The sequence below is a fragment of the Hippocampus bargibanti genome, linkage group LG06, assembly GCF_051943395.1.
Source record: "Hippocampus bargibanti isolate YZ-2025 linkage group LG06, ASM5194339v1, whole genome shotgun sequence".
Taxonomy (NCBI): Eukaryota; Metazoa; Chordata; class Actinopteri; order Syngnathiformes; family Syngnathidae; genus Hippocampus; species Hippocampus bargibanti.
This window is the reverse complement of record NC_142739.1, coordinates 20,094,285-20,116,028: the sequence shown is the minus strand read 5'-3', so window position 1 is coordinate 20,116,028 and position 21,744 is coordinate 20,094,285. Positions and strand designations below refer to the sequence as shown.

General features: G+C 39.7%; 1 protein-coding gene across 2 annotated transcripts in view; it reads left to right on the top strand.

Annotated features, from left to right (window-relative positions):
* The window catches only part of agmo (alkylglycerol monooxygenase), a 65,520-nt gene extending 47,614 nt beyond the window's left edge, over window positions 1-17,906 (top strand). For both annotated transcript variants that reach the window (XM_088999248.1, XM_088999247.1), the window contains one exon: window positions 16,857-17,906. In XM_088999248.1, coding sequence (XP_088855374.1) covers window positions 16,857-16,951 — 95 coding nt within the window. In that variant the 3' untranslated portion in view covers window positions 16,952-17,906. The remainder of the gene's footprint in view (window positions 1-16,856) is intronic.
* The last annotated feature ends 3,838 nt before the right edge of the window (window positions 17,907-21,744 follow it).

Sequence of the window (21,744 nt, the reverse complement as noted above, 5' to 3'; positions counted from 1 at the left end):
ATGAGACTAATGGCACTTAAAAAGGGCTCAAAGACGCATAGGGCGCAACCTCCATTTCAAAAGTGTGGGGGGAGGGTCGGTTGAATTTTGGTTAACTTGCTCAGGAGGAGGGTGACTTTTATGAGTAAATTATTATCGTCTTATATTGAAGTGCTCCTTTGTCGCGGACAAAGCAAAAATACATAAATACATAAGCAAACGTTTGAATTTTGGTTGAGTTAAATGGATTGAATTTTTCCTGCTATTTTAATGTTTACTAAACCAAAACGCACAAAATAGTATCTACAAGAAGAAATCAAAAAGAAAAAACAAAGAAAAAAAAAGAAACAAAATCATCCAGCTGAAGCCATGTTTTTTTCAAAACCCACCCCTCTTGAAATTGTATTCAAATTTCATTCAGAGGGGGGGGGCAAAGGGAAACCCGACCCGCATACTACGCCAATGCCGAAAAGCAACTCGCACACGGTGGTGCAGTAAAGGATCAATCAAAACAAAGATAATACTACTTACGGGATGTGGGCGGGACCTCGGACCGGGTAAAACAGGAGCACCGAAGATATCGAAGGTCCAGGGTAATACAAAGTACAAATACATGTTGACAGCGTCCCGTTTTAGCGTCCTAATGAAGGAATTGACAGCATTGAAAGCGGGGAGACGCGGCCCCGCCCCCAGCTGTCAATCCGAACAAGTAGGATGTTTATTTGCCGGAGCAGCATTGCACAATATGTGGTTCCCAATTTTTTTTTTTCCACAAACGCGTAGGACAATTTTCTCCAGCCTGACAGCATCTCACTCGCACAGTAATGGGAGGCGGGGGGTTGGCGCTCGAGCAGGTGGGCCTCTTGGAGACCGTTCGTTCTGCTTCGCGGCGAGGTGGCAGGTTGCAGACGACCCCTGGGTCGGGCCGCACATTGGTGCGGGGTACGGCCGGGGAGAGGCCAACCGGTGGAACTTTTTTACTTTGGCGTCCGCCTGAGTCCGAGCGTTTATGTTGGGTGACCTCTTCTGGCTTCACCGTTAGCAGGGAGAGCGGTTTTTCAACAGCTCGCAGCTGTGCGTATTTGGGTCAGCAGAAAGCATGTGCGCCGAGACAGTAATCAAAATATAATAATACGATAATACATAATATAAAATGATAAAAATGACTCTAAAAGTTACACGATATATAAATGAACTGTCAACATTTTGGTATATAATAGTATTCAATAGAAAACGTTTGTTAAAAACAACAGATAGACATCGTATACTATCCTGTCGTATAAACCTCGCGTTGGCCATTTTGAATGCATTTCGACTCACGACCGTTTTGTTGGCACGGAACCCGGTCGGATGTTACCTGTACATTGATTTATACAGTGCTTTAACAACAGCTGAAGCTGTACCAAAGCGCTAACATGGACAAAAGGCAAATGCTGCCCCCTTGTTGGAGGGAAAATCATTGTCAGATGTCTGACCCCCCGCAAGAAATAACAAAACTCGAACAAATTTGGGAATGCCACTTAATGTCACACTTTTCAATTCCCCAATTAATTCGGGAATAGCACCGAATGAGTCTAGCAACACTGAGGAATTTGCTTTCTTTCTTTTTATTTTATTGTATTGACCTACGTACGTACGTACGTACGTACGTACATACATACATACAGACATACAGACAGACAGACATGTATTTCTTTAATTCAGAATCAGAATCATCTTTATTGCCAAGTATGTAGAACACACAAGGAATTTGTTTCCGGTCGAACACGCTGCACTAGTATCATCATCAAAAAATTGCAAAGAGGCACTATACAGTTCAATTTGGGCTAATGTTCAAAGAGTTAATTGCTTGGAGGAAGAAGCTGTTTAAATGTCTGCTTCACTACCAGCCATTTCCAAAGTAAATTTCACCAAATTTGCCGTCAATTTATAGCATATTTCTTTCAAAATTTGACATTTTTCCATCAATGTAAGCACTGAACCTACCAATAGAAAGAGTACACTTTCTTCTTCCACCAGAAAAACAAAACAATTCTTTCACCTTCTTCATAATCAGCTACAAAACATGGGTTGGTTTCAACAAAAAACAAAAACAACAAAAAGCCCAGAAAATGAGTTTTTAGTGAAATGAAGCATAGATACCTCAAGCTATAAAACACCAAAAAATAAATACATGAACAAAACAAGGCTTTTAATGTCCCAAAAATATTTGTTTCCAGATATGTAACGAAGAAGTGTGTCACTGGAGGTACAATGATTTTAGCAAGCATGTTGCTATTATTCTATTCTTTTCATTGCTACGTGGCAGTTATCTAAAAATATCTTCTGCTAATATTTTGCTTTGAACCTGGTGGAGGTTTGGGCCAACTCTCTTGTTTAGTTTTGGCTATTGTGTGTTAGTGAAGTTTGACGAGTGACCATATAACAGGAAAGTAATACGTCAAGCCATGTCAAAGTTGATTGAGAGCTCATTTGTGCTTGTCTGCTCGTCTGTGGAAGGATAAATGTCCAGGTCACATCAATATTATCAAGTTCAGGTCTGACAAAAATCAGCTACACCAACAAATCCCACCTTTCCTTTTCCTGATAAGACAACCCGTGGTGAGCGCAACCCCCACCCCTCCTAAAAAAAAAATGAAAGAAAAAACAACGAAAGGTCGAGGCTGTAAAAACCCTCAATGGGATTTGTTTGCCGCTGTGGAAACTGCACTGTGATGTCATGCCAGCGCTCCCGGCAATGGAAAGGAAGGGAGAGAATGGAGCGATTTGAAGGAGGGAGTTGTAGTTGACTGTCAAACTAAACATCAAACAGAGAGAAATGCACTTGGATTCAAAACAACCAACTTTGCCTTCAACTGTGATGGCTTAACGCTCAAACATTTTATGGAGCAAATATGGTGCTTTTGGTGAATATTTTTTTTGTCCACATTAACTCATTCATTGCCATTCCCAAATGTATTCGGGAATTGAAAATATGACAGAGCGCCATTCCCAAACTTGTTCGGGTTTTGGTATTTCTTGCGGGAGTCCCGATAAAGGGCTGGCCAGACTTCTAACAATGTTTTTCCCTGCCACGAGGGGCAGCATTTCTCTTTTTTCAATGTTAGCGCTTCGTTCCTCTCACGGTTTTCAAGGTGGTGATGGCAGTTAGGATCCCAAAAAGCAGGTGGGGGTTGGGGGGGATCAGCAGGTTGTGTTTGAGAAATTGTATTAAAATAAAGTCAACAGGAACAAAATCTAAAACGTTAAAATCATTTGAACAGAAAAATACAAAGTATCAAAAGAAAAACCAAGAGTAAAAGTCTGCCGAGATGAAACAAACACATGCACAGCATTCAATGCATACACAATGGACAATGCATACAATTGCATACAAAGCATACAACAATGACCCGACAGCAAATGGTCGTGCTGGGAATCCTTTTGAGTGTCACTGATTAGGAACGACCAGCACCTGCGAGGCAGCAGGCAGGGCTGACAGCGCTACCCGTTGGTCACCAATCCGAGCGTGGCAGTCCGCCACTGATCGGGATGACCTGCACCTGTGCAGGTGCAGGCGGGACCGACAGCGCCACCCGTTGGTCGCCAACCAGATCAGGACAGTTCCAGCTTCAGCTGTTGTGAAAGCGCTGTATAAACCAATAACCAAACCGATATGTATTGCATTGTCATTGCCGTCATTTCAAGCTCACATAACTGCAGACCCATATAACTTAGGAATTAACTCTTTTTTTCTGATGAAAGAATAGTGTTTTACATTTCTTAAACGGCACGGAATGATTATGTTGTCCTAAAACTCAGTATTCTGTGGGTCCTAGAATTTGAGTGAAAATGACAAAAACCCTGGCACTGCAATGGACACATTTTTGCACATCGTTTGGCAGTGAATGAGTCGATGTGGTTAAACATTAGGGACCATGATGATACATTTATACTTCATTCCCACCACTTGAATCCAGTCCATAGAAAGCAAACAATACAATGTTGTAGGCCTACGTCGATGTACCTAAAAACTGAAATTACAAGCATGATCAAATATGAAGTTTTTAAATCTGCTCTTAAATAATAAGAGGGTGTCTGCTCCCATGGGAAGATTTTGTCCAACATACTCCCAAATCATTCAAAAGTAATGATAGAGGACGTTAAGTGTTCCACTATTAAAAAAAAGTAATATTTTACAATAAAATGGTCCAGAGTGGCATATCATTTCTCAGCAAAAACACTTCCATTGCGCTGCGTTTGCTTTATTAAAATCCAACAAGCTGGCTCATGTCTTGGCAAACATTCAGAGAAAAAAAGTGTCCCGCCTGGAAAAGTTTCCCCGCCTGCCAGTTTGGTTGAATTTACCCGCTTTATGGCATCGTATAGAGTCCCTCAGCCCGATTCATCCTTGAGTCGTTTGGGCACCAAATGGGTTCCCGACGACGTTTCCAAGTTGGCCTGCCGTCGAAGCGTGAGATTGTGGAAAAAAGACGGACGACTGGAAAGAGCTACGCAAAAGCGGTCGCATGCAAATACTTCCCGGTTTCAAGAAGAAATGACGCTGACATTTGAACCACCGTAATCACAGCAACCCGTGGCCTCTGGTATTGATTGCTTTGTTATGGTCAAAAAAGCACCTGAGTGGAAGCATTCATGGATCATTTTTGAAAATTTAGCACGTTGACTGACAGCAACATAAAATTAGACCTACAAACATATGTGCGAGGGAGCTGTTTCTGAAAAGACAAAGGAGGTCTGACATTTTATTGAAAAGCAGCCATTTTAGAGTCATTTTGGTCATTCCTGGCGGCCCTTCATCACAGTCTTTTTTTTACCATCATATCAAATCGAACCATGCACACTGTATAAATCTAAATGAGGAAGATCTGGAAGTGTTTTGCATGGGGTATGATGGTAAGATTTTAACCATCGTTTGCAACAAATAGAATTTGGCCTTTTGGATAAATACATATATGCAGATACAGGTAACATACCCATACCCGAATTTGTTCGGGTTTTAGTTTTTCTTGTGGGGGGTGCCAATAAAGCGCTGGTCAGACCACTGGCAATTATTCCTCTTCCACAAGGGGCATCATTTGCCTTTTGTCCAGGTTAGCACTTTGCTACAGCTTCAGTTGTTGTTGAAGTGCTATCTAAATCAATATGTATTGTATTTTGTACAGCCGCCCCCATTTCAAGCTCAGATAAGTACAGACCCATATAACTTAGGAATTAACTCTTTTTACTGATGAAAGAAGAGAGTCTAAGGTTTTTTATGGTTTATTTAATGTTGATGTAGTCCTAAAACTCAATATTCTGTGGGTCCTTCAATTTGAGTGAAAAAAACAAAAACCCTGGTACTGGAGTGGACACATATTTTCACATCGTTTGGCAGTGAATGAGTTAAAAACATGAACATTCCGTGCTTTCTTTTCCTTGTTTTTTTAATGTTACGTTGAACCTGAAAATCTGGACTTTGGTTTGAAACAACCATTTCAGTGCCCTTTGTTCGTGTACCGTTATAAGGTCCCCCCTACTCCCCAACCCATAATTCCTTGACTGCTGTCTTCTTTCTCAGCCTCGTATTTTTCCGGCAAAGTCCGCAGCGGGAGCGTACAATCAAGGGCGTCATAACTCTTATAAATATCAGTGGGCGGATGGAAGGAGTCGAGGGAGCCATTAACCTCTTTGCCACCCCCGGGAGACTCATTTGTCTTAGCTGAGGAATCCCCTTGAACTGAGTCGCAAAGGTCAAGCACGTTTGCGCTCTTGAAGCTGTGAAAATCCAAACAAGGGCTTCATTTTCATCAATTTATGACTTATTAACACAAATAAATGATTCAAGCAACCAGGAAAGCAACACAGTTGTGGCAATATCACATTTTTTTTGGCTATGTTGAAAAAAAGTTAGATCCATTCTCCATTCATTTGCTTCGCTACTTTTAGACAATGTGCACCAAAATTGGAAATGAAAATGCCTTCACATGGTTGTTTTAAAAAACCGCTGTCCCCGGATTGAATTCCCGGATATGAGAAAATATCCATGGCATTGAATGAGTTAACAATGCCAATTTAATTTTTATGTGTGGACTCTATTCATCGATTAGATGATGATTCGAATAACCTCTTCCAAAAGTATTTGATAGCTGTACCTGAAACGTGTCATCCATGCCACCCCAATCCTTCATCGATACCTTTCACCAGGGGTGTCAAAGTCATTTTTTGCCGCGGGCCACATTGTAGTTATGGTTTCCTCTCGAGGACCATTATGAATTTGGGGAACCCATTAGAATGTTTAAATCCCTTCAAATATTACATATGGAGCACACAGCAAATTAATGAATAACTCGTTTTCAAATCTGAAGTCAAGAATAATGACTTTTATTGTGGTTGACATCCAAAAATATGAAATTTTGGCTCAGATTTTAGCAATCATCATGGCATTTAACAAGTTTGATTTGCTTTTGCGGGCCGAAAAAAAATGATGTGGCGGGCCGGATTTGGCCCGCGGGCCTTGACTTTGACACCTGTGCCTTTCACCCTGCACAGCAAGCTGGAGAAGAAAAAAAAAACGGGCTCCGATGTCCACTGCGAAAGACGCTTGACTTTGAGTTGGATTTCCACGTATTTAAAGTTGACATGCTAAAAAGAAAATGTTTGAAATGCAAATTTTTCTCCAGGGGTGCATTGTAAAGGTGGGGTTGACTGCCAATCGCCTCATTTTTGAAGTGAAGTTGTAAAAAAACAAAAAACGAGGGGGGGTTAAATGGTAATTCTCCTCAGGGGAGGAACCCTAAAACAGAATGTTGTACCCCTTCATCTGCTTTTTTTCCATTTTCCTTTCATCCCTTCCTCACTGGGCTCATTCCTACCACTCTGCCTTCCACAGTTCTGGCTCATAAAACATAAAAACATAAAAGCTTTTAGCGGGCCAACTAAATTTTATTCAATTGAAAATGAAGCGCCCGTTATGATTATTATGAATAATATCAAATGAGCAGTAATTTGTGAAATATTCATTATTTTTTTTCTGTCCTTGCACACTTCACCTAAAAAGAGGCAAAGCCTGCTTTCTTCAAGGTGCTTATTGTTCCCAAGTTTTGTGTGAAACGAACACATACAGTTCAAACTTGGTATATTTTCACATGCACTTATACCGCAAACTATTGAACCATAGCATGCTATGTCATCACAAAAATCTTCGCTGACATTCCCCAATTTATTCAGGAATTGAAGTGTGACGTGAAGCGCCAGTCCCAAATTTATGGGGGTGTAATAAAGCGCTGGTCAGACCTCTGGCAATGTTTTTTCCTTCCCCAAGGGGGCAGCAAATGCTGCCCCCTTTTTTCATGTTAGCGCTTTGTTACAGCTTCAGCTGTTGTTAAAGCCCTATATGAATCAATATGTATATACAGTACAGTATTGTATTGTATTTTGTACATCCGCCCCCATTTCAAGCTCAGATAACTCCAGACCCATATTAGCAATTAACTCTTTCTCTTTCTGATGAAAGGAGAGAGTCTGACGTTTCTTACACTTAATTAAATGTTGATGTAGTCCTAAAACTCAACATTCTGTGGCTCCTGCAATTTGAGTGAAAATGACAAAAGCCCTGGCAATGGAGCGGACACATTTTTGCACATTGTCTGGCAGTGAATGAGTTAAATGACATCCATATTACAGTTTTACAATTGAAGAAAAATCCTGTCCTAATTCACATTATCTACGCTCATTGGGCTGCAACTCATGATTAATTTCCTAACCGATTAATCTATTGATTATTCTACAGATTAAATGACGAATCAGATTTAAAAAAATATATATATTTCAATTTTTTCTTAAAAACACAAAAAAAGAGGACATTAATTCAATTTAACAGTGCAAATATATCACAATACAATACATATTGATTTATATCGCGCTTTAACAACAGCTGATGCTGTAACAAAGCAGTTAACATGGACAACTATCATATACAGGAAATAAAGTAGTCAAAGATAGTAGAAAGCACCAGGGAGTAAAACTAAGATCAAGTTGATTCCAAAATAAGAGCAAATCTGAAAATAGTAACTGTTGTGAACTGATTTTTAGTTTTAATTGCTACCTCAACACACATGGAGGTGTCACACATAATAACCACCTATATCAGATTCAGAAAACCTTTATTCGTCCTACAGTGGGGAAATTTGCAGTCCTCAGCAGCAATTTGAAAGGGGGTGGGGGTGGGGTGAAAGTATAGAAAAACAAGATATTCTAAGCATAGTAAAATAAAAATGTCAACTGTATACTGTGCAAATGTAAATGTGCAAAACAGTTTCATAAAAAACTGTACATAGCAAGTATCAAGAAAGGCATATTGACATATGTAGCTGTATTGCATCAACTCATATTTACAGTACAAGTGTCCATTTTTTTGCACATGTGATTATTGAGAATTGCGAAGCCTGACAGCAGTCGGTAGGAAAGAGCGGCAGTACCTCTCCTTCTTGCAGCGCGGGTGTAATAGTCTCTGGCTGAAGGAGCTACCCAGCCAGTGCTGTCAGGATGGGCAGGGCAATATTCACAAGCATCTATATTCCCCACTCAGTGGAAACAATGACTATAACTTCACTTTAGTTGAGGGCCTTCTCTGCCTCTCCTTAAAGGACAACCAAAGTCACTTTTTTGTTTTTTAACTGACATCAGAAAAACCTTTTATCGCATCTAAAATACCCAAAACACACAGTATTATATTTTTAGGCAAATGCAAAACACCAATAAAAATGACTTAAAATGTCCAAAATCTGCAAAAAATTGAGCTGCGAATTGGCCATTTTCAGAAAGTCCCGCCCCCAGTTCGTGACGTCACCCCAAGACGTCTTGCATTGCTTGTGAATCAAAACAATGGCTTCAGATTCGGAGACTATGCTTTCTTGTTACACCTCCAGTTATGAATATGATTCAAATAGTTCTGAATAGGAAAGCATACATGTTTGCAATCCATTAAAGAATTATATGTGCCATTTTGAGGCAACATTGGGGGAAAATCTCTCACCCAAAAAAAAAGAGGCAGAAAATGGTGACCTCCAGTGGCCACCTCCGCTTCCACAGGCTGATAAATTCCTTATATGGAGCTTGGATACCCTCTTCTGGCGGCTTTTGGGTGCAACACAAGGTTTTCAGACCAAACAATACAGCAAAATACATTGAGGTGCTCGAAGGACTGCTACAATGTGTCTTTTTTCGGTCAGGGGGCGGTCCTTTCGTGACGTCACTTACGGACTCGTCACCAACTCAAAAACAAGACTTCCTGAATATTCAGAGCGTGTCTTAAAATGTAAAATATAGCTATATGCGGTGGAATCTTATTAAAATACACTCAGTAGAAGTCATTTGAAGCCATTTTACAAATTATGGACACAACTTGTCCGGAGACGTCGGCTGCAGTCCTCCAATAGAGTGTGACTACTGTATTTATTAAAATCCCTTTTTTCATTCTTCGTATTTCTTTGCTACCGCTCTAGCGGAGATAATGCTTTCTTCTTCCTATCGATGACAATAAAATTCTGTAAGAGGAGACCATACACGTCCTGGGATTTAGTTCAGGTTTCGGGCCACCCAAAAGTAAAGCGTGAAATGAAAGTAAAACAAGAATACACTCCATTTTGGTGTAAGCTTACAATCTTGCTGGAGTCATGCAGTTTGTTTTTCGGCGACCATTTACGGTCGAGTGGTTAGCAAGTTGGCTTCACAGTGCAAAAGCGCAGGGTTCGATTCTGATTCTGGACTTCCTAAATAGAGCTTGCATGTTGCATGTGTAGGTTTTCGCTGGGTACGATGGTTTCCTTCAAAAATTACAAAAACATGCATGGCAGACTAATTGAACACTCAAAATTGTCCCCTGATGCGAGTGTGTGCGTGGATAAGTTGTTCATCTGTGCGTGCCCTTGTCAATGGGATCAGATAATGAATGGTTGGATCATTCACCATGAGTTATATTTGTCCAGGCGCAAACACAAATATGTTGGTTACGGGTGCTGCAAAGATGGTTTACAAATAATTATAGCTTTGAAACCAAAATGTGTTTAATTTCTTTTCGGGGGGTTGGAGGGGCAACAAAATTTGTGTTTATTTTTTTTTGCGGGGGGGGGGGGGGGGGGTAATGGGGATCGACCTTACAAGGAGCCTGTGATATTTACGGTACACCAGAAAAGCAACCCATTTTGACACTGCCACCTGAAAACAATGTATATGTAATGTGTTGAGGAGCCCGCAAGGAGCGTCAGTGCAGAGCGCCGATGCGTATGTGGAACTGTCGCGGTTTGGAATTGAAGCCGATTTACATGGGACAATCTCTTGTCATCAAAGGATGCTAGGGCATCGTGTTTGCTGTCAAAACTTAGCTTATAGCAGACGTGCATATTTGACCATGACATCCCTGATCCACTGGTGAAAAGGACGCTTTGATCCTCTCCTGTTTCATCTAGAACTGCTTCATACAACAAGAAGGGTGCAAAAGGTTTTAATGAAGACTCTCTGTATTTTGTGTTGTCACATTATATGTTATTTCGTATTTTTGTTGTTGTTTTGACTTCAGGATGGCACCGCGGGAGTGGCTGCCTTTACAGCAGCTCCTGTATTTTATTTTCCTACTTCCTTTCATTTCCTCTTCCTTTCATCACTTTGCTGCTGTGAAATAGAAATTTCTTCAGTGGGAAACTAATAAATGCTAATCTAATCTAATCTAAAACAGAGGCCATATTAAAAAATGCTCATTTGTCCAATTGTCCATTAACTGGATTATTCGTAAACAGAGCTTCCACTGCAATATTGGGTTAAAAAGTAAAGTGTATATACGCGCGCGCACACACACGACTACAACTTCCTGTCTACTCCTATGAGAGCTCAGCGTTCTGGAAGGCTACACTGGCCAGCTTTTACGTCCCACCAGAGACTGGAACGCAACCATGAGAAATATTGCTGTCATACACAAACACACAGCAGACAGAACACATGTTCCTCTATGGTGAAAGTGCAACTCAACATAGGACAGGAACATTTAAGAGCACCGCTTTTGTGTTTTTGGACCACTGGACGTACAGTGAAAGCTACATCCTATTTATTTGTTTGCGTATTTTAATACATTAACCCAAGGGTGTCAAACTCGTTTTTTCTTTCCTGCGGGCCACATTGTAGTTATGGTTTACTTTCGGGGGCTGTTATGAATTTGGGAAAGCCATTAGAATGTTTAATCTCCTCGACATATCACATATAGAGTGCACAACAAATTAATGAATAACTAGTTTTCGAATCTGAAGTCATGAATAATGACTGTTATTGTGTCGATAAAAAGGTTTCTTCAGCCGTCATGTACTTCTTTGAAGGTTTCAGACGTTTCGCTCCTCATCAGAAGAGCTTCGTCAGTGAACTAAAGTTGTGCTGGTAACTCTGGCCCAATATATATCCCTAATGGACATATCCTTCTGGTATCATCATGCTAATAAGGTGATAACAGGCTAATGAGGGAATCAGAGCCAGGCATAGACATTCGAGGTAATCAGACAGAACCAAAAAAAGTAATCAGATTAGCTTCAAGGAGTAGTCTACTGCTCCCTGAACATTAGAGCACGGACCTATCAGAGCAGAAGTCTGGCACTGCCACATCTGTCCATTAGGGATATACATAGGGGAAGAGTTACCAGCAGAACTTGAGTTCGCTGACGTAGCTCTTCGGATGAGGAGCGAAACGTCCGACACCTTCAAAGAAGTACAGATGACGGCTGAAGAAACCTTTTCATCGATGGACCACACCTGTATGACTGAGAGCCTACACAGACGGACTGTTATTGAGGTTTACTTGGGACAATTTGAAATTTTGGTTCGAAATTTAGCAAGCATCATGGAATTTCCCAAGTTTGATTTGCTTTGGCGGGCCAAATAAAACGATGTGGCTGGCCAGATTTGGCCCCTGGGCCTTGATTTTGACACCTGTGCATTAAACCATTGCAGGGACAGCGAGTATTACAGTGGACATTGTATCAAGTTTCAGGTTACAAGAAAGGGTTGAAATGTGTTTTTAGCATTTGGGAGATTTAAAAAGCAATGAGGAAAAAAAATTGGCTCCTCTGTATTTGGCAGATTTTCACCGATTGAGGGTGGGTGCGGACCGGAACACATCGGCCGTATGCCCGGGCCTTCACGGCATACCCATGAGTGACGATATGCATAGATTGGGAAACGTCTGCAAGCAAGATGTCAAATGTGGTCTGGTTCGACATGGTTTACAGTTTTGAGCATGTGTTGTGGGTGTGATGACATGTTGCGTTAGCGGTGCTCACATGTGTCTTCCATGTGTGTTGTGTCACTTGGACGTGACGACGTGATGTTAGTGATGATGAATGAACAGTTTAGGATGGAGAGCAGGATGTTCCTGTTGTTTTATCCATACACTAAGCTTGACTAAAGCGTACGGTCACACTTGTGGATTTTAGGTTTTGTTAGCAAGTCAGGTTTCATCCTCTTTGTGTGCAATTGTGTTGCGGTTGAAAGTGTGCGCAAGCCTCCCCAGTTGTCAGAGTTTTTTTTGTGATTCTAGCGTGTTATCGATCGCAGAAGCCAAATGTTGACGTCATCCAAATCACCGCAGCGCGGTGACGTCGGTAGGGATCTGCGGGAAGAGGTATGATGTCACGTTTGCACGCGCGAATGAGGGATCCGCTTTTTATAGGTTTTGGATTGGATATACCTTTATTCGTCTCGCAGTGGAGAAATTGACATTTCACAGCAGCAAAGTTATGACAGGAATAAGAAAGGAAAGAAAGAAGTAGAAAAAACAAAATACAGGAGCTCCTGGAACGGCAGCCACTCTCGCTGTGCCATCTTTAAGTCAAAAAAACTAAATAACAAATAATATGACAACACAAAAAGACAGTCGTTCATTCTTCAGGACTTGCTGTAGCCTGTTTGTCACATGAAGCAGTTCCAGATGAAAGCAAGATCAAATACGTCGCGATAAATCTTACAAATTGGCAACCTGACAAGAAAGTGCTGACGATGATTTTATAGTCTGCTCTGGGTGCAGGTGCCACTTTGAAACGCCAACAGTTGGTAATTACAGTATTCGATTGAATTAGATTAGGTTAGATGAGCCTTTACTCAAGCACGCCTGAATTGATCTATTTGACGCTATGTTTATTTATTTGCTATCTATTTGCGATCTATTTACTATCAAGCTGGCTAGCTAGCTATCTAGTATCTATACAGCTATCTAGCTAGCTAGCTATATAACTTATCCTGTGACTATAAAGTGACCTTGACAATTTTGAAATGTGCTCATAAATGAATTGTATTATTGTTGTTATTATTAATAACTATTTATTAGCTATCAAGCTAGCTAGCTTTCTATCTATTTGAGTTACTTCCGGGTTGATTGAACGCTGGTGCGTGTGGCTGCCGCTCCTCACCCACTGAAAAACTTATCCTGTGGCCGTAAAGTGACCTTGAGAGTTTTGAAAGGCGCTTACAAATGAAATGTATTATTATTTATTATAATGTCAATGTAATCTGCCCAGGGCCTTTGGAATAAGTCATTGCTGGCCCATGGCTATTTCAACTACTGCATACCTGTCAACCAGCCGTATTTTGCCGTATTCTGTATGATTTTTGCACATTTTAGATGTGTACAGCATACAACAAAGTTTGTACAGGAAACACAAACATAATTTTGAGATATTTTCAATTCCGTTTTCATCATTAAATATTAGCTGTAAAGCCAACAAATATTGCTACTCATAAACAGCAAAGTCGACCACCGAGAAAACAAGTCTGTGCGAAAAGTCTCGGGAGAAACAGAAGTTCTGAGAAGACAAGTTCCACTTAAGTGGAATTTTATTTTGAAATATCATTCAGATTTTTTTTTAATAAACATACATCATAAGAACTCAATTTCAAATTTTTTTATTGCTGTGGACAAATTACATTTGTTCATAGCAAAAAAAAAAGCCAAAATGCTCCACAACAAAGAACATACAGTAAAGTCTCGTTATATCGATACTCAAGGGAGTCCGAAAAAATATCGATATAACCGGGACTATCGATATATCCGACCCTGTTTGCATGTAATTTTCCCCGTGCGTGCATAGAAATAGTATCGATATAACCGGGACTATCGATATATCCGATATCGTTATAACGAGACTTTACTGTACTTAAATTATTGCTAGAAATATGTTGTAAAGTATTAATGTCTAAATGTGAAATGTTGTTAATAAAATTGTGCAATGAAATATAACACAAGTATGTTTTTTTTCTCAGTAATTAAGGAAATATTGAGCCGCTAGAAAGGTCATAGTGTCTCGCAGGTTGACAGGTATGCTACTGTATATTAGCTGCGATATACTATACTGTTTCTTTTACCAATCGGATTTGAAGCACTGGCCCTTGATGACGTCATTTTTCCACATTTTAATTGATCAGAGCAAAATAAGTTTTGACAAGACAACATGAATACGTTTTAAAATCATCAATGTGAAGTTTTCAGAGAAGGATTTAAAGTGTTTTATATGGAGAGTTCAAAAGCAAAAGCAGATGTCTGCCATTGTGGTGAATTCAGTAAAATGATTTTTTTTTTTTTTGCATCGTCCATGTTTACAATGATAATTAGGATTTAGCGTATTCTACATGATGTCAAAATATTAAGAGGCAACTCTTGGGGGGGAGAGACATCAAACTTTTATTGACAAGCTTTGATGTTGTTTCATTGCAAAAACAGACGACGTTAAAACAGTCCAATTTTTTCATATAAGAATAAAATGACAGTTTAATGGTAAGTATGAAGCGTTGTAAATAAAACCTAATAAGTTTAAGGCTGAGGTTTAAAAAATAGGGCATTTAGCCAGGGTTGAGGTTTCAAAACATGGCTAGGCTTTCTGAGTAGGTTTTCAAGGCAGGGTTTGCAATTTTACAATTGGATTAGGATGTGGAATTTGGTCATTCAAAGTCAAATATTGCAAAAGCTTGGAACTGCTAATGGAGAGTAAAAATGTTTTCACAAGCAAAAACATTTCAATGCTCTAGTGCAGGTGTCGGGAACCTTTTTGACTAAGAGCAATAAAAGTAAAATATTTAGAAATGCTCTTCAGTGAGAGCCTTACGCGCATGCGCATAAACAGTCACACACGCGCGCAACCATACACGCACACAAACACGCACGCACGCGCGGCCACTTTTCAACAAAATGTCAGAATGTATTATTTCAAATAACTTTGTGATAGTACTCACCGTTAACGTGAATGGTTTTCCGTTTCTCATGATTGGTAAAAATCCAGCCAAACGATGATCGGAATGAAAGTCAACTTGCCGGGTCCATAGGCGACGTTACTGCTCGCTAGCCTGCACACGGCTCATTAGCTTCCACACTTGCTTTGTGCTGTCTGTCGCAGAAGTATATTGATGCTAACGTTAGCATGGGGACTGTTTCATCGATGGTGTTGTTTCATTGCAAATTAGAATCAGAACCATTTCTCTCCGCAGAGGCGAATCCTCCAGTGCTTTCAAGCTGTAGTGTAATCGTCATTTTATTTACTCATCGGGCATATTTTAAAGGGCCGTTTACCTGTTTCAACATGATGGCCAGTATCATCCAATCAAAATTGCTCTTTCCGCCAAATACAGCCCCAACAGGAAATGAACAGCGAAAAAGCGAGAATATGTATTTAGTTTTATCGGCGAGCCATATGCAATCATCAAAAGCGGCATATACGGCTCGCGAGCCATAGGTTCCCGACCCCTGCTCTAGTGAGTACTTACAATGTATTTAACTCATTGAGCGCCAGATGATGTGCAAAAATGTGTCCACTGCAGTGCCAGGGTTTTTGTCATTTTCACTCAGGACCCACAGAATTGCAGGACCCACAGAATATTGAGTTTTAGGACTACATCAATTCAGTATATGAAACCTTAGAATATCTTCTTTCTATCCTGTGACTGTAAAGTGTCTTTGAGAGTTTTGAAAGGCGCTTGTAAATGAAATGTATTGTTATTATTATTATTATTATTATTATTATTATTATTATTATTATTATTATTATTTCATCAGAAAAAACTGTTAATTCCTAATTAATATGGGTCTGGAGTTATCTGAGGAAGGGGGAAGCTATACAAAATACAATATATATTGATTTATGTAGCGCTTTAACAACAGCTGAAGCTATAACAAAGCGCTTACATGGACAAAAGACAAATACTGCCCCCTCTCGGAAGGGAAAACATTGCCAGAGGTCTGACCAGCGCTTTACCCACCCGCAAGAAAAACCAAAACCCGAATAAATTCAGGAATTGCGCTCCACGTCACATTTTTCAATTCCCAAATAAATGTGAGAATTATAGCGAATGAGTTCAATATATTCAAGAGTACTCTGAAGTACTTTCGAAAGTACTCGCAGCTCCTTTCTAATGTATGAATGGGTATGTTCACATATACTCACAAATATGTTAAGAAAAAAATTCCAGTGTCACAAACGTTTAACATATATTTTAAAGGATTTAAAAAAAAAAAAATGTGTATCTTCGGTACATAATTTCCATTTAGCATGTTTTCCATTAGGGTTTCAAAAGAGGGTTTCAAGTCTTTCATTGGGCCTCAAATGTGAGTTTCACGCATGGGTTAGGATTTAAATAATGGGCTTGAAGACAGACTTTTTCAAGTAGCGGTTTTAAATTGTTGAAATTGACTTGTAAAAATGTGGAAAATAGAACCGTTGAAAATGTAGTATTTATGAATGCAATACTGTAAAAAATAATCCCCTCCAGTATTGTGTGTTATGCAAGTCTTTGTCTCCCTCTGTCTTCTTGACTGTGTAATACTACAACACTGCCGACATAACTCGGGGTGTATCCGCCGTCCGTGTGTTTCACAGGCCTTGGTGTCCCTCAGTGTGCTTTACTGGGCTCTGCAGAGTTTCTCACAACTGCTCTGCTTCAAGATGAAGTCTCTCTGAGATTCAGGAACTGAAGACCGTGGATCTTGGTGATCACTCCATACTCTTAAGGTCACTCCATACACTGAAGGATCTTTTTTTAATCTTTTGCATTTTCATCTCTTAAACAAAAAATAATGAGGGTTTGTCACTGTGACTTTGTTAACTTAACCGCTTTTTTTATGATGCATAGCAGGATTAATAGATGGATGGATGTGGAGCAAATGTGGTTGAAGATCAGAATACTGCATTGCCGATTTTGTAGTACAGTGGTGCCTCTACTTATGAAAGTGATTGGTTCTGGAAAAAAATTCTTAACTTGAACATTTTGTAAGTACAAAGGCATTTCCATGTAAATGCCCTAATTTGTTTAAAGAACCTCCCACCCCACCGAAAATTCAAACATGCATGTTTGTCATGGATAAAAATGCATCCAAATGTATAACAAATACACCATTAGAATAATGTGCAGTAAATGAGAGTTGTGCACATTGTAAAAAATTACGAGTATATTCGAGAATAAAAATTATTGTCAAATTCATTTAAATTCCTCGCCATGTTTTGGCCTTTTGGTCAACTAATTTTTGTCTGATGTTTTGTAAAAAAAACTGATCCAAGAATGTTTGCTTTTGTCGGCTTTTAACAACCCTTTGAAAATGTCGAAGGCAAACAACCTCGTCAGCGATCGCCTGACTGGTGAGCAGTTTTTTTCTGGGTGATTTACATTTACGTATGTAAAACCACAGGAACAATGGCGGAGCAGCTAAGAACATAGATGGGCAAACTACAGCCTGCGGGCTACATACGACCCGTTAGGTTTTTTTAAATCCGGCCCACCGAACTTGTCAAAATTATAGTAAAAAAAAGTGTCTGAAATTCATGACACAAAGTTAATGGACACCAAGGCAGGCAACTCGCTAAAGTTGCCTGCCCGGCCATAAATTGCCTGCCCCATTTTTCACAACTTGAAACACAATAAGACGACTAATCGCAAAAAAAAAAAAATCATTGTTGCAAAGCATAAATGTTTTTTTTAATTAAGGGTGTAACTACCACACATACTCCCTTGCTTAATTTACGGTAAATATCCCTTGTTGAAGAGTTTGCTCCAGTTGTCGTTTGTCAGCAATGCAATATTTGCGTTGCGTTGTCTGCTACAAGCTACTAAGCGCCTTTCAAAACTCTCAAGGACACTTTACAGTCATGGTATAATGTACGTTTAAGTTTTGTATTCTGTTAGCTTCTTTAAAATCTTCTGTGGCTGAGATTCTGTGCATCGACTTTGGAAAATAATATGCAAATGCACGACTTTATAACGCATGGGAAAGTCCGGAAGAAAGAAGCAGGCACCTGGTTGGCTGTTGTGCCGAGTATGCAAATTTCAACTGCAGGTAGGATATTTAAAGGACAACCGACACCACTTTTTTGTTTACTGACATCAGTTTTATAGCATCTAAAATACCCAAAACACGGAGTATGATATTTTTAGTCAAATGCAAAACACCAATAAAAATCTGCAAAAAAATGAACCCGGAAGTGGTCAGTTTCAGAAGGTCCCGCCCCCTTGGTCGTGGTGTCAACCCAAGACGTCTTGCCTTGCTGGAGAATCAAAACAATGTCTTCAGAGAATATGCTTTCTTGTTACTCATCCAGTTATGAATATGATTCAAATAGTTCTGAAGAGGAAAGCATACATGTTTGCAATCGATTAAAGAATTTATTCCGTGCCATTTTGAGGCAATCGGGGGTGTGGCAGGGGGGTGTAGCACCAAAAAAGAGGCAGAAAATGGCGACAAAGCTCCGTGTAAGGAATTAATCAGCCCGTTTCCACAGGCTGATTAATTCCTTACACGGAGCTTTGTTGCCCTCTTCTGCCTCTTTTTGATGCCACACTAAGTTTTCAGACCAAACACGTACAGCAAAATGCATTGACGTGATGGAAGGACTGCTACAATGTGTCCTTTTTCGGTCAGGGGCATTCCTTCAGTGACGTAGGGTGTGGACTCGTCACCAACTCAAAAACAAGACTTCCGGAATATTCAGCGCGAGTCTTCAAATGTAAAATATAGCTATATGCGGTGGTGCGCAAAGGCTTCCAAAAGTGCAGACACTGTCAAAGCAACTTGCCTATGAAAAACCATTTTAGATTTTTTTTCCATAGACTTAAAGGACAACCGACATCACTTTTTTTATTTTCTAACTGACATCAGAAAAATATTGTATAGCATCTAAAATACCCAAAACACGCAGTATGATATTTTTAGTCAAATGCAAAACACCAGTAAAAACGACTTAAAGTGTCTAAAAACTACTTCAATTTGAAACCGGAAGTGGCCAGTTTCAGAAGGTCCCGTCCCTTTGTTCGTGGTGTCACGCCAAGACGTATTGCCTTGCTCGAGAATCAAAACAATGGCTTCAGATTCGCAGAATCTGCTTTCTTGTTACTCATCCACTTATGAATATGATTCAAATAGTTCAGAAGTGGAAAGCATACATGTTTGCAATCGATTAAAGAACGACATTTTCCAAATATAAGGCACATCACATTATAAGGAGTAACAGTAGAGGTTACAGCAAGTGCCATTTTGAGGTATTGGGGGGGAAATGTCGCACCCAAAAAAGGCAGAAGATGCCGATAAAGCTCCTTGTGGAAATGGGCTCAAAAATTTTGTCACAACACACAAGAATTCACCATCGCGTTATTTATGTGTTTTCCTTCTAATTTCGCCATCAACACGGATCAACACCAAGTTTTCAGACCAAACAAAGTCCCGCAAAATGCATTGACGTGATGAAAGTCCTGCTACAGTGTGTCCTTTCTCGGTCAGGGCCGTTCCTTCCGTGACGTGACGTCAGGACTCGTCACCAACTCAAAAACAAGAATTGCGGAATATTCAGCGCGAGTCTTAAAGCGTAAAATATAGCTATATGTGGTAGAATCTTTGTAAATTACGCTCAATAGAAGTCATTTGAAGCCATTTTACAAATTATGGACACAACTTGTCCGGAGACGTCGGGTGTCCTATAATACAGCCTATGTGTCTGTGTGCTTGGCAACGACACGTGTACTGTTTGTGCGTGAAGGCGAGGGCGTCCGTGGCGAGTTTGTCGAGCGCGCGGTCAGGACAATCCATCCATGATTTTGCGGAGTTTAACACACGTAGATATTATTGAGCTTGAGTATTTCGTTGTGTAATAATATGTTTAGAATGTTGAAAGTGATTCCATTTTATAATTAATGTTGATTTCTTTATCTTTGCACCTTCGATTGAAACTTATTAAAAACAGACGTAATCTTGATAAATCACAGTGCAAATGTTATTTTAGTCTATTTTAATTTCCTCCTGCCAGTATCTGCGCAATAGTATGTAAATGCCATATCTTGCATATTCCTCTGGACAAATTTATTAACCGATAAGGGCTATTTTCACATTTGAAAGACAGTTAATAAATTGGGTTGTAGTGTTCCTACTGTGCTATGAGGTTTGCACACACTGCATTTAATGCTTTAGGTTTAGTATATCCGGCCCACACACTCCCTCCAAATGCTCCTGGCCCGCCCCCTCTGTCAAATTTTAGAACCCATTGTGGCCCGCGAGTCAAAACGTTTGCCCACCCGTGAGCTTGAAATATGTTGCGTTCAAGTCAACCCAGAGCTGCAAATATCGGGCCATACTGTATTTTTACCTTTCATGTATTTAAATTTATTTCGTAACAAAAGAGAATATTTTCCTGTTGTGACGTTTTTTAACTAGAACATTTTATATGAAGAGATATTCATAAGTAGAGGTAACTCTATATGACAATTAGTGGTGGAGTAAAATGTTGCACACCAGATGGTACTGTTTCCTTCCCTGGTAGTATCTGATAGAGCTAAGTATATTTTAGTGTATCTGACAAATAAAGCGATACAATACTTAAATTACTGTTGCTGTTTCTTGACCAAATGTTATAGATTACTCCACTTTATTGATTATGTATATGGTTCTAACATGGATGTTTCAAGACTGGATGAAGGTACAAGTTATGGTCTCACCAATGGAGTGCCCAAGGGCTTCAGTTTCTCAGAAGTAGGGTTTAAAGCCATGGTTAGGATTTGAAAGTAAGGTTTCAATTCACTCATTCACTGCCATTCACAAATTGAATCGGAAATTGAAAATATGACGTAGAGCACCATTAACAAATTAGTTCGGCTTTGTTTTTTTTTTCTGCCGTGGATGCCGATAAATTGTTGGCCAGATCTGGCAATGTTTTCCCTTCCACAAGGGGGCAGCATTTCCTTTTTTCCCATAACAGCGCTTTGTTCCAGCTTCAGCTGTTGTTAAAGCGCTATATCAACCAATATGTATTGTATTGTATTTTGTACAGCCGCCCTCATTTGAAGCTCAAATAACCCCAGACCCAAATAATTTCGGAAATAACTTGTTGGAAATACAGTAAAGTCTCGTTATATCGATATTCAAGGGAGTCCGAAAAAATATCGATATAACCGGGACTATCGATATATCCGATATCGATGTAACGAGACTTTACTGTAATTGTTTTCTGATGAAAGAAGAGAGTCTAAGGTTTCTTACGTTGCATTGAATGTTTATGTCGTCCTAAAACTCTGTTATTATTCTGTGGGTTCTGCAATTCGAGTGACAATGACAAAAACCCTGGCGCTGGAGTGGACACATTTTTTGCACGTGTCTGGCAGTGAATGAGTGTTAGTGTTTTGAAGCAGGTTTTCAAGACAAGTTTAGATTTTGAAAGTAGGATTGCAAAGTATACTGTATTTGACTTTACACTCATATTTCAAGAAAATATATGGTTTAAAAGTAAGTTT